Here is a 17725-nt window from a genome sequence, read left to right on the forward strand (position 1 = left end):
TTTCCAATTCTTAGATTATTCGCAATTCAGCTGTGGAAGATTCGAGAACGATTCACAAACATCCAAATTCTGGTTGTTGAAATATATCAAGTAAACCGGAACTAAAACACAGTCAGCGCAGTCTTCGGGACGCAATGAGGAACGAACCAAGAGTAAACATCATGCTTGTCATTACCCGTGTAAAGACAATGCTCAACTCACGGCTCTGGCTCAACTCATGCCGCTAGATAAAAAAAAAAAAAAAAAAAATACCTGACTGCTGCCGACAGCCGCTACAAACTACGCCCACATATGGTACGGTAGATATCACATGTATAAAGAACCAGATGTGAAATGACGGACTCGGCGGTGTTAGCAGTACATGTATAGAAAATTAGATGTGAAATGACAGACTTGCCAGCGTTAGCAAACAGCCGCCATCTTGAAGTAGTAGACTTCCCTGGAAGGCTGTTGTAGCGAACCTTCTAAGCAAACCCAAGCTGCCGATACAGAATGGGGACTTGAGTACTTTATTTACTGTTTTGAACTGTTAACTTGCTAGTGAAATAGTAGTTTATTTAAGCCTGAAAGGATTTTTGTACAATTTTTGTAACTAATGTACAAAACATTAAAAGCAGCTAATAGCTTGGGGGGGGGGGGGGGGGGGATCATCAATAATCGATGTATTGTTTAAGTTGTGTGTTATTTTCCTGTCCTGTGTCTTGTGGGTGTTTTATGGTACCACATAGCTTTTCCAATTTCGTTGTTTGCTCGGTTTGCAACGACAATAAAGGAATTGACTAATCAAATCGTAGCCTCTGAATTGTAATCGAATCGTTAGGTAACCAAAGATTCCTACCTCTAATATGCACACATGAAAATCACTGATGACCCATGCAATCAATAGTGTTGGTTCTGTTGTCAGGATAAAGTTATTAAAAACCTACCATTGCATGACAATAATTGTAGTATGAACAGCCACATTTGTAATTCAGCAGCTATGTCGGTAACAGGCTGCAGAGCTGAGTGATTTTTTTCCACCGGTGTGTTTATGTTGTAGCCAGCAGCAAGTATTGACAGTTTGTATTGTTCCTCGTTTTTCATTGGGAATTTGTGGAAGCACTAATTTGGCCATTTCTGCTGTTTCCACAGCCTCTCAATGCACGTTTCACTCTGTTGCCGTTCTTTAGTCAAGACTCCGTAGACTGATCCTGCATTCGAGGAAGATCGGAAGTAGGAGTTTTCCAAGCTCCGACCAGAAAGAATGTCATTAGAACGCCACTCAAACTGGGAGCCCCTTGTCGCAAGGCCAGAAAAAAAGTACCCCGTCTTCACGAGTTGCATCAATCAGACATCACTTGATAAAATAGGCTGCCCATAGAAAAGCAGACCTTCAGTAGTAAAACTAAATAAACAGTTTACAGCGCGGTCTATTTACCTTAGCTGTCATTTTTCCTCAACTATAATCGCTAATGAGAAGGCTGGAGGTCAACTTGTCTTTTGATAGCCAAAATAAAAAACGCTTGCAACGCTTTGAGGTCGCAACTGGTACCATCTGAGTGGGATAAGTCTGACTTCCCAGCTTCCTCGAATGCAGCATGAGCACGAGTGTCTGAACCACTCCTATCTATTGTGGTCGCATTACCCATCTGAAAAATAGTTCCGTAAAAATAAGTGAATTACGGCAGTTTGGTGCGACATTGTTTTGGCCGCATGGGTACTGTATTTTGAACAACGATCTGCATTTTGAATTTGAACTTGAATTGACTATGTTAGATCTGATGATATCGTTTTTTTATTGGCATGCTAGGATGGGACCATTGACTCGTGCTAGCTTAGCCACTCTGGAGCCCTGAAATTAATAAATAACTAAGAAACTGCACGGAATTTGTTGAAATCAACTCCACCAACTAATTAAACCTCTGCTACCTACCTCAAAGATTAAGCCCAATGTCAAGAATTCTGAACTTCCGCTTTAATTGCAAGAAATTAGGAGGAAAAAAAAATTCATAATACGTTTTTAAAATTAAAAATGGAATGGGTTCATTGAAAAAAAAAAATGGTGATATCTAAAAAAAAAAAAAAAAAAAAAAAAGATCGTCTTTTTGGACTACAAATTATATACAAATTAAATTTCCAAATAATAGGAGTGAGATTGAACTAAGGTAGCGAGCGCGACCTAAAAATAATATCTAATTTAATTTCAAGTTATCCGATTTGAAGCAATGTTTTGAATCAAAATGTAATTAAATTTTACACATTCGTATTACTATTTGATAAATAAATACGATTTATAAAAATGGAGAAGAAAAAAAAATTCTGGGGGTTTGGGGTTGAATATTCCAAAATAAATGGACTTACCCATCCCAGTGGTTGACCTTCATGGCTACCAAGTGATCAATCATGGCCATTGTGTACTCGGGGAAGCTAGCAATGTAAACACTAGGGGAAAAAATGCACAAAAGCAACAATAAATTAAAAATAAATAAATAAAAGACATTTCGAATTTGCTTACCTAGTTCTCAGATAACAATGGTTGAGATTGGCCACAGCACAATAATCTGCTGCTGTTGCAATGTCAATGCCATGTGGAAACGTCCCCTGTGGACAAATAAACAAGGCGTTTGCATTTTTCAAACACTATGGCGATACCCAAATATTAAAAAGCTATACAGGAAGACTTCAGTAGCACTACAAATTGGCGTATTGTCTTGGTGGTAAATTACTGTGACACTATGATATTTGGTAGGAGTCAATGGCGTGATTACAGACCTGCCTGCCAACATTCTCCTGGAAAGCAGCCTGAGACAAAATCAAAAATTAGAAATCTGTCAATAAAAATGTTGCTTAAATAATGTTGGATGTCGGGAGAGACTTACAGAGGCGGCTTTGCGGCAGCTAACGTCTCGATCGAACACGCTTGTCACCAGCAAAGCGCTGCAATATTAGTTCATAGGAAGTATTAACTCATTGGCTGGCATTGACAAGTGAAGTGATCACCGCCAGCCTTCCCAGTTCAAATTGACTGGACGTTGATTGCCGCCAGTGGCAGTGGAATAAATTGAAAGAACAAAAGCAAGCACACTTTTGGACATTTCACTTATTGGAGAAAAGGGTATTGCCAATGGTCTTCGACTGAGTCTTAAGTGATTGTAACCTCCGTCAGTAGGTCGAACCTACAGAAAGTGAAGGTTATATATATCTAATTCCATATTTTTTTGTTCAAGATAACTCAGGAAGAGATTAAGGAATTACAGTATTATCCAACTTGTAGGATAGGTTTGTAATATGAAACAAGAGGTGATCAAAATCTTTGGATACTAATGTCTAAGGTGAAAGGTCACAGAGGTCAGAAAAGTAATTTTTCTATAATGTCTGTTATACTTAAAGGGAAAGCCCACACTACCAAATATGGTGATGCTTGGAATTTGGCTGCTTGGATGGGGGTCTGCTCTCTTAAGCTCAAAGTATACCGGATGCGGTTGCGGTCCGGGTCCGGCAAGATATAGCGCCGGAGCCAATCAGTTTCCGATCCATCTTATTGTTCAAAGTATACCGGCCGTGTCAGTTTTCCGGAATGACTGCAGACCATCTCTGGAGTGCTGGAGCCCGCCGGATGGTTTGGGCTATTTTCTATTTTTGCGTGAGATGCATCCATCAAAATGGGCGGCGCCAGGCCTGGAGTCAACAACTCAAGTGCTTATTCACGGTTTAAAAACCAGCGAACATGGACGAAGAACGCTTATCATGGAGGTGGAAAGTCACAAAGTGATTTATGATGAAGCAGATCATTTTTATAAGGACAACATTAAAGAGGAAGCTGCATAGTATCTTATTTTGTGTTTTTCTGGCAAAGATATCAAACAAACGACGTTCTGACAACTTTGTTTTTTATTAACGCGCGGCGATAAAAAAAAAACTTACCACAAACAGTGGCTCTCAGCAGGCTGTGTCTCTCCCTCTCACTCCCGTGTCCCATGAACAGAACCTTGAAATTGCGTGCATTTCAGGGTGGCTCGGAAAACATTCAATCTAAGGCTGCAGCTATCGAATATTTTAGTAGACTATTAATCGATGGGCTAGTTAGTTCGAATAATCGAGTAATCGGATAAGGAACATGAAAAATTAAAATACCTGAGCTGGGCCTCAAATGGTATGAAAAAAAAATTTAAAAAGAGGATCTATGTACAACAAAAAAACAATTGGCTAACTTACATAGCTGCTAGCTTAAATGCTATAAAATGCTAAAGTTTTCTTACAGTGCTCTTAAAAAATGGTTAAGACATATATTCCCACAAAAAACTTTTAAATATACCTATAAACTAAATTATGAATGCATTAAAAAACATTAGCTCAAACAAAAAAATTGGCTTACGTTGGTCTTAACAGGGAGTAGTTGGATTCAGCCATGTGAAAAGAGGCTGACCAGAGGGCAATGTATCCGTCTTGCAAACACTTTCACAAAAAATCATTACAACGCCACTTTAATTAAAAGAATACTCGAAGCAATAAAATTTAATTTGAATATTTTTTTCTAATCGAATACTCGAATTAATCGAGTAATCGTTGCAACACTAATTCAATCAGAATACTACACATGGAACGCCATAGCAGAAGTTATGAGGATGGACGGTGTTTTATTATGCAAGTTATGTAATTTAAAACAGTAATTAAATAATGTCACAAACTTGTGTTAAAAAGAAAAAAAAAAAAAATCAGGAAAAAATGTTCCGTCAAATCAAGTCCACTGCTCTCTCACTGCTTCTGTGTTGAGCACAGACTCTGTATGTTTGTTGTCGTTTTTAATGCCACAGTATCGCTCACGATCATACGAGAGCTCACGATAGGACAGAGTTGCCGGACTGCAGCTGTACGCAGCCGGTATCTTTTTTCCTAATGCGGCGCACACAGTCAACACGGAGCTGTGCCAGACACACACTGCAACAGTGTCCGGTATATTTTGGCCTTTAAAGTCCTCCACTAGTTTTTTGAGAGTGTTCTAATAATTTTGCACTTTGATGACCCAATTTCTATAAGTTTAGTATCTAGGCAAACAAATCACTAATGAAGTCACAGCAAGGGAGAAATAGGATGGATGTGTGTTTTAAGCTTTGAACTACAAGTAGAAATAAACTTTTCCCACTACCTATGATAAGTACGAGTGTTACAATACCACACCCCTTTCCTTAGGGGAAAAAAAATACATTCATACATTCAAATACTACTGTGTGTGTCTTTGGGTGGAGAGTGTTAAGATTAACTACTACATGCCTTGTTTGCTTTACACTCACAGCAAGCATGCCTGGAGTTGGACAGTTTGCCCTTTTGCAACTGCCCAAGCCCTGAGGGATGGGGGAAAAAACAAAAACAATCCTGATAGCACTCCAGATAAGTCAGTGTGCATAAGGTAGAATCCTCAAGACAGACAGACTATACATCGTTCCCACACACACAAAAAAATACAAAAAATGTGTCAGTTTTCCTCTCCGTGTCATGGAATTGAACAGGAACCAGCTTGTCAAAGCACGGCTGCCAAAACAGTGACCGAAACCTTCAGTGAACAGGCGAAACCTGGCAATCCTGTCGACGAGGGCAAAGGGAGTGGAGGGTGTCGCAGATGCTGCCGCGCAAGGGGATCAAACCGACACTGCCGAGTCACGGGCCTCAGGTTGCAACACGTCCAATCGCTCTTGGGAAAGAGTCAGTCAACGTTGTGGCCTTATCTCAGTTTTGTGACAATTACGTGCAAACTGTCACACTAAAATTTTATTAAGCCTACAAACGTGATAAAAAATCAACTTGTTCGCCAGCACTGATGGCGAAAGACATCCAGTCTGCTTGATTTGGGAGGGTTGGTAGTGATCGTTAACGATTCTTGAATCGGTTAGCGTTTAGTTTTTGTGAGATGGCTTGATTTTACCTGGCAATTTGCTGGACAAAAGGCTTGAGCTCCTTGGGATCGTACGCTCTGGCGAAGGCCCAGCACACGTAGCAGGCCGCGTCCCGGACATTGGAGCCGATGCTACAAGCGCCCCTCTTTTCTTCATAGGTTAAAGCCTTGATGATTAGTGGCACCACTGCAGAACAGAAAGCAGGCGAACATCAGATTGTTTCAAAAACTGCCTGTGCGTGAAGTCAACACCACAAATGTTTAGCTTTTTATGTGACTCCACCATAAAACAGTACCAGTGATGGCAATTAGAAAAGTGTGATTTTTCTTTTTAAAAAAAATAATAAAAAACTAAATAAAATACACTTTTTTGAATGAAACATCACCACTAAAAGGTTACCAGTGAAGGCAACAAGGATAGTGTGATGCGAAAAAAATTAAAAATTAACCCCTCATAGTGTACTCCTCTAACTTATAGGCCAACATTGACAGCGCTAGATGTCCATTCCATTTTGACTGGGAGAGCTAGGCAGCAAATAATCACACTGAAGGATGAGCATTCACAGCCAGTCCTCAGAGTATAAATGCATTGGACATAGTACGTTATCAATGGCAGGCAATGGATTAAATTTCAATTCAATTCAATTCAATTTGTATAGCCCTCAATCACAACAGAGGTCTCAAAGGGCTTTACAGAGGCAATATGATACACAATTAGAAATGAAGCAACAAAGATGAATAGATACAGTTCAAGTCCTGGGTATCCCCTATCCTTAAGACCCTCCATGCCGGCAAGGAAAAACTCCAAAAAACTCCAGAGTCAATTGGGAGAAAAATGAGAAACCTTGGGGAGTACCACAGTCAGGAGAGATCCACTCCCAGGACGGATAGACAGGAACCCCAGAACACCATTAAACAACACAAATAAATAAATAAATAAATAAATGGAAAAAAAAAAAAACCTTAGTGTTATGGGGAGCAATAAACAGTGTATTTTTGTTTTGATTCATTTTAATTTTGTTTATAATTAACTTTTTTTTTTTTTTTTTACTTTATCTGGCCATATAATATATATATATAAAAATACAATACAAAATAATTCTTTCTAAATTGAGAATTGCCATGTTTTTATGAGATTTTCTTTTTTGTGAGTGTTTTTTGAGTGAATCTCAGATCCATGCAGGCTCCAGTAGGTCTCCTGCAATATTTGCGGCGACTGTGGTGTAATTCAATGGAAGATTCATCCGAAAAATCCACCTTTTGCCACAAAACAGTGAAGTTTGCTGGTGGCAAAATCATGGTCTGGGGTTACATCCAGTATGGGGGTGTGCGAGGGATCTGCAGGGTGGAAGGCAACATAAATAGTCTGAAATATCAACAAATCTTAGCTGCCTTTTACATTCCTAACCATAAAAAGGGACAAATTCTGCAGCAGGATGGTGCTCCATCGCATACTTCAATCAAGATCCTCCAGGACTGGCCAGCCCAGTCACCAGACATAAACATCATTGAGCATGTCTGGGGCAGCATAAAAGAAGAAGCATGGAAGAAGAAACCCAAGAATGTTGATGCACTCTGGGAGGCATGCAAGATGACTTTCTTTGATGTTCCTGATGACTTCATCAATAAATTGTATGAATCCTTACCGAACCGCATGGATGCATTTCTTCAAGCCCATGGAAGTCGTACAAAATATTAAATTTGGATCTCACAGCACCACAACTTAATTCACTTATGTTATGCAACAGATTTTTGTATTTGAAGTACATTTTCTGTTCAATTTTCACACTACTTTCTGTAGGCGACAAAACTTTTGTCTAGCCAAAATTTGACCTTTTCTTTTTTTCAGTGAAACAAAATATATTTTTGTACATTCAACATAATTTGGGAGGGTCTTAGCTTTTATATGATCCATTTCTGAAAACAATAGAATAATTAAAAGTCAGGTTATTAGCAATTGTTTCTAAAAAAAAAAAAAATGGATAAGCGACAAGACTTTTGTCATGGACTGTATTTTAATTAAAAAAGGAAAGCAGAATTTTAACCATCTGTTCATGTATTTGAACCTATATTAAGTTAAATATTTGTGTAGTACAATTGATGGCGATAAGACGTTCAAGCCATCTGGACATCAAATTGATTGGACGTCTATTGCCGTCAATGGCACAAAAAAAAAATCATTCACTGCAAGCCCTCCCAATCCAAATGTATTGGATGTCTATTGCCGTCAAAGGCATCCACTGAGTTTAAAAAAGACCTGAAACAAGGGCCTGGGCTGGCCGAAAGCAAATCATGAAATTGTCGCTCGAGGCTCGGCTAATATCAGGAACATTGATGTTGCCCTAGGGCGCTGCTGTTTGTACTGAGGCCCCGCCCACTGCATAGAGACAACAGCTCACCAAGAGAAGCTCACCAAACAACTAATAGGAATAAGGTTAACACATGCTGGATCACACACACTCACTGAAAGTTGGCCAAGCAGGAGACATCCTTGACTGACGGAGTCGGCACTTCCAGAGCAGGTAAACACAAATTAAACATTACTAATACTTGTGTTTTATAATTCAAGTATAATATGGTGATTCGTGAAATTGATGATGCTGGCAGTCATTATCTTTTCAATGATGCTTAAAATGTTATCATGAAATTGATGAAAATGATGAAACACAGAACTCATTGGAATGGAAAAGATGAATTTAAGTGACAAAGTATAGCAGAAATAGCAAACATGCTAAATTAAAACATTAAATTATAGTGCTAATTAGCCTTCCTAGGAAGGGAGTGGCAAAACTTGAGCGGCAACTTCTTGCGACAGCGCACGACAAGCAGGTTCCTCCACACGGGCCCGAAAGCTGTGACTTGAGGGACATCCGAAAAGTCTGGTGTATAAAACCTTACAATTACGTGACAGTAAGTGTAATAAAGCGTTTTCCTGGTAAGCCGTGACGACTCATGAGCTCATGTGAGCCAGGTGCATCTTGGAGGTGTAGTAATCATGGGAAGCAGGTGTCTGCTGATTCCCACACAGGCACCAATGAGTTTTCAGCAAGTTTCAGCATGCCCTCCCCAAATTTGTTCCAAGAAGCGCTTAGCCTGAACTGCACCTGCTGCGAGGGCTAGGCGTTCGGATGCGTTTTACACACCACCAATCAAGCAAAACTGCAAGAAAAACAGTGCCTGTGCAAATGCGCGGCATGCATATTTGCATATTCAACCGTGTCTCTGTTTGGTATCCATCCTGTTTGTGGGAACAGTTGTAGAAAATACATTAGCCTCAGGGTGCAAGGTTTTGGGCAGCTTGAGATTTTGGAGTGACTACTCAAACACTCGTAATTTGTAAAAAACAAATATTCCCTCATGCCTTTTGGCAAGGGTGAAACCTTTTGGCAAATAGAAAATAACATTATTTATTGGCTTTTGTACTCAGAGTTTATGTTCCAATGGGAGTTTCTGCAAGTTTGAGTCCACCCTTCTTCGCTATTTGAAACTTACTTTTCTGGAAGTGACTGCCTTCACACTTCTAGCTAATGAGTCGTGACTGAATCGTAAATCGTCCAACGTTGGAAGGTGATGGAAATGTGCCTGTCAAAAGCCAATCAGTTGACCTATTGTGTGGTTTGATATTCATTTGTCTATGGCGGAAAACACAGACAAGACTGAAAAAGCAGTTTCTGCTCTTGCACCCCTCTTTAAACTGCAGTATTTTAAGCCAAAAGAACTTGTGTTTGATAGAACAATATGTCATAGCAGATTCATGGCGCACTAAGCCTCCAAACTATTTTTAATTTGTCCGTTTTACCCTGGAAACCCCCGTTTACAGACGTCGCGCAACCGCTTTTGTTTCTACCCAGCCATAAAAAGAAGGGAAGTAATTATATCTATTATTCAAAATGTCTGTCATTTTTAGCTTAGAATCATTAATGGATGTCTGGTATTTAGTTTGGGGGGAAAAAAAAAAAAAAAAGACTAAAAAAATTATTCACTCACATATTTTAAACTTTTAACAAATTACGTCACAATGAAAAATTTGGCGTCTACAAATAAGTCATGGATATCTACCTCATTACTATCGCTTAATTGTATTTTTTTTTTGTTCCTGTCGCATTTTCCCCGATATGTTAGATGAAAAATAACATTTAAAAGGGTATATACTGTATATGAAAAAGAAAATCCTCATTCTCTGCGATTTCTGCATTGCGACCCTTGTTATATCACCATGTTTCCCCGGTAAAATCCCAAAAGAATCCGGCTGTGGCCATTCACAGCTGTGTCTTGACACTCAGTGATACATGCTACATGGAATTTTTGGATCGGAACCAGGTAAGTATGCGATAATATCTCGCTAAATTCATGGCGCCTGTAATTCTGCTCTCGTGTGCTCTCACCTCCATATAGGGTTTTGAGGTTATTTTTATTTTTATTTTTTTTTTCAAAAATGCCTTCCGGTTCAAAAATTTTCTTCCCCCAGAAAACTGAGATTTTAAGCTTTCCAATGATGTATCACACATGCATATCGGACAATTTTGAAAGTTGGCCAAATTGGTGGTCTCAGAGCGGAACTTCAAGTCACCTGAGTGTTTTCCACCATATATAAAGTTCCAATATGTTCTAGTTTACATTTTCAGTACAGAATCTTTCAAATGATCAGTTGAAATGCAAAATAAAAATTCTAAAAAAGATGGTAATTGAGATCGAATATTGATTTTAAAAAAAGTTGTGATACATATATATTTTTTGCCTGATGGACAAGACCTTACATTTTACAAAGAAAGACCGAAATACTAACTCATTCACTGCCATTAACTGGCATCCAATCCGTTTGGCCTGAGATTACTGGCATCAATGACATCTATGGGCGGCAATAGTAGAGATCGACCGATATGGGTTTTTCAAGACCGATACCGATTATTAGTCGTTACAGGGGACCGATTTTTGGAGCTGATATGTATTTGCAGTAAAAATGTAAAAAGAATTGGTGAAAAAAATGAATACTGCAAACACTGAATTTCATTGAAATGCCTAAAGTATGTTCACTGAATCACACAAATAGAAAATAATAGCTAATAAGAGGAGGTGGCGTGGTTCAGTGGTAGAGTAGTCGTTCCCCATCCAGGGGTTGTATGTTCAATTCTCCACCCTGATGACTAGGGGTGTGACAAAATATCGAAATGGTGATATATCGTGATACTTTGTATCCCAAAAGGTTATGGATATGCTCCTGTCAAAGGTGTCAAATAAAACACCTTCGTTCGTTCATTCAAAACCAGCACATTTACAGTCATTCGGTCCGATTTTCGGGGCATTTACAGGTCCCATGCTGTTCATTTTAGGGCATTTACCGGTCATTTCCTGTTGAGTTTGAGTCACTGCCTATTCATTTGGGTGATACCCAGGTCACTTCCTGTTCTGTAACGCAAAATAAACAGCAAGTGACCCATAAAAGACCCCAAAATCAACAGGAAGTAACTGAAAATCAACAGGTAAATGACCTTAAATGGCCCAAAACATCGCCTGTCATTGGCTGCCACTGACGGCCATAGACGTCCAATCCATTTGAAGTGGGAGGGTGGCAGCGAATGAACGAATGTACATTCATTCATTCGCTGCCATCCCTCCCACTTCAAACGGATTCAACGTCTACTAGTGATAAACTCATTCCAATTCACAGTAGAAGCTTGTTTTTCTGTTTATTAGTTTTTTGTAGAATATCCTAGAATGATTTCCTGACCAATGTATCGATAATCGTTGTATCGCTACATCGTCAGATCATTGTTATCGTGAGCTTTGTATCGCAAATCGTATCGTATCATGAGGTACCAAGAGGTTCTCACTCCTACTGATGACCTTGTATCCTTGAGCAAGATACTAAACCCCACGTTGCTCCTGGTGTTGCATCACCAGTAGGTATATGAGGATATAATGTGAAGCGCTTTGAGGGCCCTAAAAAGGTGGAAAGGCGCCATGCAAGTGTAACTCCATTTACAATTACCATTTAACCAATCAGAGGTCGGGGTGAATAATAGTGCAAGAGACAGCAGGCAGGATAGAGACGCGCGGCCGCATCTGAGCTGGAATAGTTTTAAATGGATTTTTTTCATATCAGCCAGTCAGATCGGAAAAAAAAGACAGATACCCGTCAAATTTCCGAATATTGGCACCAATAATCGGCCCGGCCGATAATTCATCTATCTGTAGTCAATAGCAGCCAATTAGTAGAGCACATAAAAAATCCTCAACACTCAGTTTTAATGTATTTTTTTTCTCCCTTTGAACATTTAGGGATTGTATCGTCATGGCTACTCCTCAAGAACGCAAACCCAAAAGACCTCATTACATTCCTCGTCCACCAGGGAAACCATTCAAGTACCAATGTTTCCAGTGTCCCTTCACCTGCAATGAAAAGTCTCATCTCTTTAACCACATGAAATACAACTTGTGCAAAAACTCCATCTCCCTGATGTCACAGAAAAACAGTCACACGGCTCGCCAGCACAAGGTTGCCACGAAGCCCATCCCGGTGAAATCTACCGATGGCGCGACATCGCCGGAAGCTTCCATTCAACAGGAGGTTGAGACGAGTGATTCGTCAGAAGACGTTGACATTGAGAGCGATGGAGCGGTGGAGAACGACAGCCCGAGTTTGCCAAAAAATGTTGATTCCCTGCCTCGCCCGTCCGCCTTTTCCACTGTCAAACCCATTCGTAACGTAGTTGAGCCCTTAAATTCGCCTTCGCCCCTCTCGGACGGTCCACAAACTCCTATTCCTACATTAGAGCGCCAACCATTCCCTTGGACCTTCAAACCATTCCATATGGAATACACTCCTTATATGCGGCCTTTCTATTCCTCATATTACCAACCTGCGAGACAGACCGCCAACGAGACCAATTCTTCTCTCCGACTTGACTTTCCAGATTCCCAAAGACCAGTAATGCCGCAAGCCATCGTTCCGCCTCCTGCTTCACTCTTCGCCTCTTACCCGTACCAATACTGTCACCCTCTTCACTCAGGGCAGCCATTTCCTTATAGCCTGTACGGACCCCACGAACTGTTAAGATATCTCCCCTTTGACTGGTACGCACAACCACGAGCTTCGAAAGATTACGACTTCTACATGCAATCTGGACACAATCGTTTTGCCGAACAAGAACAACTCAGGCAAAGTAAAGAAAAGGACACCAGGCTGAGCCCGAAAGAGGGCTGTTCAGCTCTGGGCTCGCCCGACATACCCAGTCACAGGTACAGCGAGGAGGAGAAAAATATGCAGACTGACGCCAGGCGAAAGGATACAGCTGAAAGCTTGCTGCAGCTAGGAACTCTGCTTGTGGGCACAGGGTAAGAAATGAAAATCTTAAACTAACTCACTACTATTGATGGGAATAGACTGGGAGACCCAGTTCAAATGGATTGGACCTCTAGTGCCATCAATGGCAGTCAATGATTAATGCTAAACTTAACACTAAAGACGAAGCGATCGATTAACCAATCGATCAAGATTTAATACATTTTGAGGGTTCAGGATCTTGCCCACCGATTGCATGTAGAGTCAGTTAGCTACGTTAGCCCACTAGTATTTGGTCAAGGAATGTATGGTAATTTTATCAGCATATAAGTGCACTTGTTTGGTATGTTTACAATTACCGTATTTTGCGGACTATAAGTCGCACCTGAGTATAAGTCGCACCAGCCATAAAATTCCCAACGAAGAGGGAAAAAAAAACATAAGTAGCACCGGAGTACAAGTCGAATTTTTGGGGGAAATTTACTGATAAAATCCAACACATAGAACAAATATGTCATCTTGAAAGGCAATTTAAAATAAAAATACAATAACAAGAGAACAACATGCTGAACTAGTAACATTTTGAAACTTTTCTTTTTTTCCCCATTAAAAATGAATGGCCAAGTTTTTGGCAAATTTCCGGGGAACAGTATAATTTTTCCAAATTGTGTTGATAACTTTTATGCCCCTCACCGTCCTGGAATTTTTGATGCCCAAATTGTGTGATTTGGTGAAAAATTGTAGGACTACATACATTTTGAAAATTGCTTTTTTTTTCCGGAAAATTGCCGTTTACGGGCGAACGGAAAAATTTTCGGGGCCGTGTGAAAAAAAGCCTGCGTCGCGCGAAAATTCCGTACATGTCGATACTTGAACGGTGCCGATCGGTCAAGCGGTTCGGGCTGCGCGGCGCGCCGAAGGATTCCCATTCAAAAAAAAAAAATAGAATAACAAATACCTGATCTTTCCAAAGGAAAGACCAGGTAATAAGTGTACAGTATGATAATGTTACATAATGCATGAACAACGAAATGCGAACATGGTCGGTATGTTAACGTAACATAGCTATTAAGAGTTATTCGGATAACTATAGCATAAAGAACATGCTAACAAGTTTACCAAACCATCCATGTCACTCCAAAACACCAAAATAACATGTGGAATGATATAATAATGTGTTAATAATTTCACACATAAGTCGCTCCAGAGTATGAGTCGTACACCCAGCCAAAGTATGAAAAAAAACTGCGACTTATAGTCCGAAAAATACGGTATATTGTTCGTATTGACGTTCCGCATACTAAAGTAACTGTGTGCGACTGCCAGATGGAATTATGATGTGAAATCTGAATCTGAATGTGAATTTTCTGGTCTTCTCCAGAAAATTAACTATTTCCCCAACTATATAATATTCTTAATGTAAAGCAAAAATCAAGATGTTCAGGGTTTTCAAAAGATTTATGATTGTCCATAAGATTGTGATCAGTGCATCCCTAGTTAAAACAATGGTCTCTTGAACAGATCGACTGAGAGCAGCAGTTATTCCGGCGTATCCGATTCGTGTCCAGAAGCCACCTCAGAACAGGAAAAAGGAGACAACAGAAGCGCATCAGCACCGCTAAACCTCTCAGTGAGGAACCAGGACATCTCCGAAAACGAGGCGCCGCTAAATCTCAGCATCCGCTCTCCCTGCGCTTTGGAAGATGCCGATCAAACAGATGAAGAAGCTTGCGACCAGAGGAAAACGGCGGCGTTGGCGCTCTGTCAACTCGCTATTGCCAGCTCGGCCGCTTCTTTGCAAGACTTTGTGGCGGGCAAACCAGCAGAAAATGAAAAACTAATTTCGGAGTCAGACTCAAGGAAAAACATCGGACTTCAGGGGGGGGCTAACGTAACGGGTATGAAACGCGTTGCTGGGAACAACACGCACAAACCAAAGAAAAGGAAAATGGCTGTGCGTGTTATGAGGAGGAAACCTCGTTACTGCTAAAAACATACAATTGTTTGAAATAGACTCCGCCCTCTTCTCAGTTATAAGTATAGATCACTAATTTTTTGCATTAAGAAGAGAAACGTACTGTACTATTTGCTGCAAAATAAGATCCGCCTATTGAACATCCACATTACTGAAGCACTGAAAGACTGTAAATACTTTAGTGGGGAAATGTGATTAGTTAAGGTGACACTGAATGTTTTGGGAGCGTGTTTTTTTTTTTTTTAATTGACAATCTTGCCACTTTTTGAAGAACTCAAATAAAAAACAAGAATGAAGTTTGAAAATGATACACATGGGAGAACTTAATGATGACTTACCGTCTGGTAATCTCGAAGGCAGCAGCAGGCCTCTCCTACCGAGTTCTGCGAGGGCCAAACACCCTCCGTGCCAAGTGTCTGTCCTCTGGAAGCTTTGATAGGAACACAAAAAGTGGGTTAAGGTGTTTTTATAAACAAAGGTAATACTGTAAGTCTCTGTTAGGCAAATAACCTGAAGCTATCCAGAACTGACGCCACCACCTCGTCTGCCAACTCCTTGGGAAGCCTACCAGTCACTCTCCCAACACTAAAATAGTTTAAAGAAGAAAAATCAATTTGCAACAAAAATAATTGACTATTTTGCAATAATCTTACCCCTTTGCTGCAGACCAACGCACTACTGTTTCCTTATCCTTAAGGCCCACCAGTAGAAGTTCTGAGTGCACGTCAACAAAAAATTGGGTTACTGTATATACATCATCAGTAATGAAATGTGGGACTTATTACATGAAATATGGATGGTTATCATAGACTGACTTATAAACACCACTTTATATACTGTATTGGCCCGAATATAAGACGGTGTTTTTTGCATTGAAATAACACTGAAAAAATGGGGGTTGTTTTATATTCGCGGTCTAGACGTTATACCCATTCAAGACGCTAGATGGCGCCAGATATCATTGAAGCGATGTTCTGTCATGACAGATCTCAGCTACTCTCAAGTTTAACCAGTTTGCATTATTTTATTGAAATGTTTTTCCTTATTCAGACTTGTTTCAAGACTGCGGTTACAGTTAGACTTCACTGCGATAGTTAATGCAGTTATTGCAATTTTGTTGTTTTATCACAATAGATTGGTTTATTTACATTTCAAATACCAAAAACCATTCATTTACGAATGTGATTGCACTTTAGTTTACATATTTAAATGTTCAGATATTAAGATTTGAATGAGGCAAAATAACATGCTTTTTCTCTCAAATATATTGTTATAATCATTTGTTTCAGATGTACTGTAATTATTTTCTGTTTAAAATTTAATTTGGTGTTCAAAAAGTCTTTTTTTTTTTTTTTCAAACTTGAGGCTTGAAAAAGAGTGGGTCGTCTTATAATCAGGGCCGTCTTATATTCAGGCCAATACGGAACTTCACTGGCTGCCGGCCATCACAGTCAAAATGGATTGGGGATTGGAGTGCCGTCAATGGCAGCCAATGAGTTTAACAGATAACTTATGTATACATAGATTTCGCTGAGTATGTGTTTAGGTAGTTGAAAACTGAGATTTTGAATATATCCGTCCTTTGTCATAGTCTTACCAATAACAGTCTCTAACTCCTCCGGAATATCATAATCTTCCTCCACTTCTTCTGTCGACCCTTTAAGCGCATCTGAGGCCTGGTTTGACAAAAGAGTTGACGCTATGGACCGGCTACCTCTCTGGTACCTGGAATTTGGCCATATGATCCATCATGGACTTAGATTTAAAGCAAATTTACAGTTTTTTTGTTTTTGTTTTTTTTTTTACCTCCAAGGGGCCAACCGAGGCTTAAGGTAGGTGAGGCCAAGTCGTTGAATCAGTTTGACATTGAGCTTCCTCAGTGTGGCTTCGCTGCTCTCCGAGAGATGTTTTTCCTCCAGGCATCGTAAAACTCGAGACGCTTATAGGCGAAAAAGATGAAACTGTTCTTTAGAAATGTAACATCTTTCATCAGTTGGAGCTCCATTTGAATAAGGTGTGTTCAATAATGCTGCCACAAATTAAACTTTTGATTGTCCATAAATTCATTAAGTATTATTTTTGGACAAATCGGCACATCACGTTATTTACTTCTGTATCACTATAGGCTTTACATTTTAGATTCAATTGCAAACAAAAAGAGAATTGACAGAATATCTTTTTTCATTAAAAGAATATTTCAATCTTTTAAGAAAGTCAATAAAATAAAATATAACATTTTCCCTTTTCGTTTTATGCTTTAAAAAAAAAAATAATAATAATAATAAAAAAAACAAGGAATTGGACAATTTTTAGGTCAATAATGTCCTTAAACGATTAATCGACTATGAAAATAGTTCATTTGATAATTGTGGAAGCCCTAATGTTGAGCTTTTCATCAAAACAGCCTAAACACTGCTCTGAGATTTCAACTCAGAACTTTTTCACAAAGATAACATATAGCACTATGATGCCTGAAAATTCTCATGAATAACAATGCTTCATTTTTGTCACTTCATATTTTTTCCTTAACTAAATACATCTCATTGGGAACTCTATAAAAACAGGATAAAGCAAGTCTATTGATAAAGCTTCCCAGCCC

The 17725-nt window shown here is 39.5% G+C and overlaps 2 protein-coding genes across 3 annotated transcripts in view; one reads left to right on the plus strand and one right to left on the minus strand.

The window, feature by feature from the left end:
* The window catches only part of tbcd (tubulin folding cofactor D), a 60383-nt gene that overhangs the window by 26652 nt on the left and 16006 nt on the right, over window positions 1-17725 (minus strand). For both annotated transcript variants that reach the window (XM_057861101.1, XM_057861100.1), the window contains 10 exons: window positions 16933-17065; window positions 16724-16851; window positions 15780-15840; window positions 15637-15711; window positions 15465-15556; window positions 5900-6056; window positions 2859-2916; window positions 2752-2781; window positions 2495-2580; window positions 2341-2421 (listed from right to left, as the gene is read on the minus strand). In XM_057861101.1, the coding sequence (XP_057717084.1) occupies window positions 2341-2421; window positions 2495-2580; window positions 2752-2781; window positions 2859-2916; window positions 5900-6056; window positions 15465-15556; window positions 15637-15711; window positions 15780-15840; window positions 16724-16851; window positions 16933-17065 (901 nt within the window). The remainder of the gene's footprint in view (window positions 1-2340; window positions 2422-2494; window positions 2581-2751; window positions 2782-2858; window positions 2917-5899; window positions 6057-15464; window positions 15557-15636; window positions 15712-15779; window positions 15841-16723; window positions 16852-16932; window positions 17066-17725) is intronic.
* znf750 (zinc finger protein 750) lies at window positions 7954-15417 on the plus strand. Its single transcript, XM_057861111.1, has 3 exons — window positions 7954-8391; window positions 12149-13204; window positions 14673-15417. Exons 2-3 carry the CDS (start codon window positions 12162-12164, stop codon window positions 15139-15141), a joined length of 1512 nt encoding a protein of 503 aa, XP_057717094.1. The 5' UTR covers window positions 7954-8391; window positions 12149-12161; the 3' UTR covers window positions 15142-15417.

The sequence above is a fragment of the Corythoichthys intestinalis genome, chromosome 16 (assembly GCF_030265065.1).
Source record: "Corythoichthys intestinalis isolate RoL2023-P3 chromosome 16, ASM3026506v1, whole genome shotgun sequence".
Lineage (NCBI taxonomy): Eukaryota > Metazoa > Chordata > Actinopteri > Syngnathiformes > Syngnathidae > Corythoichthys > Corythoichthys intestinalis.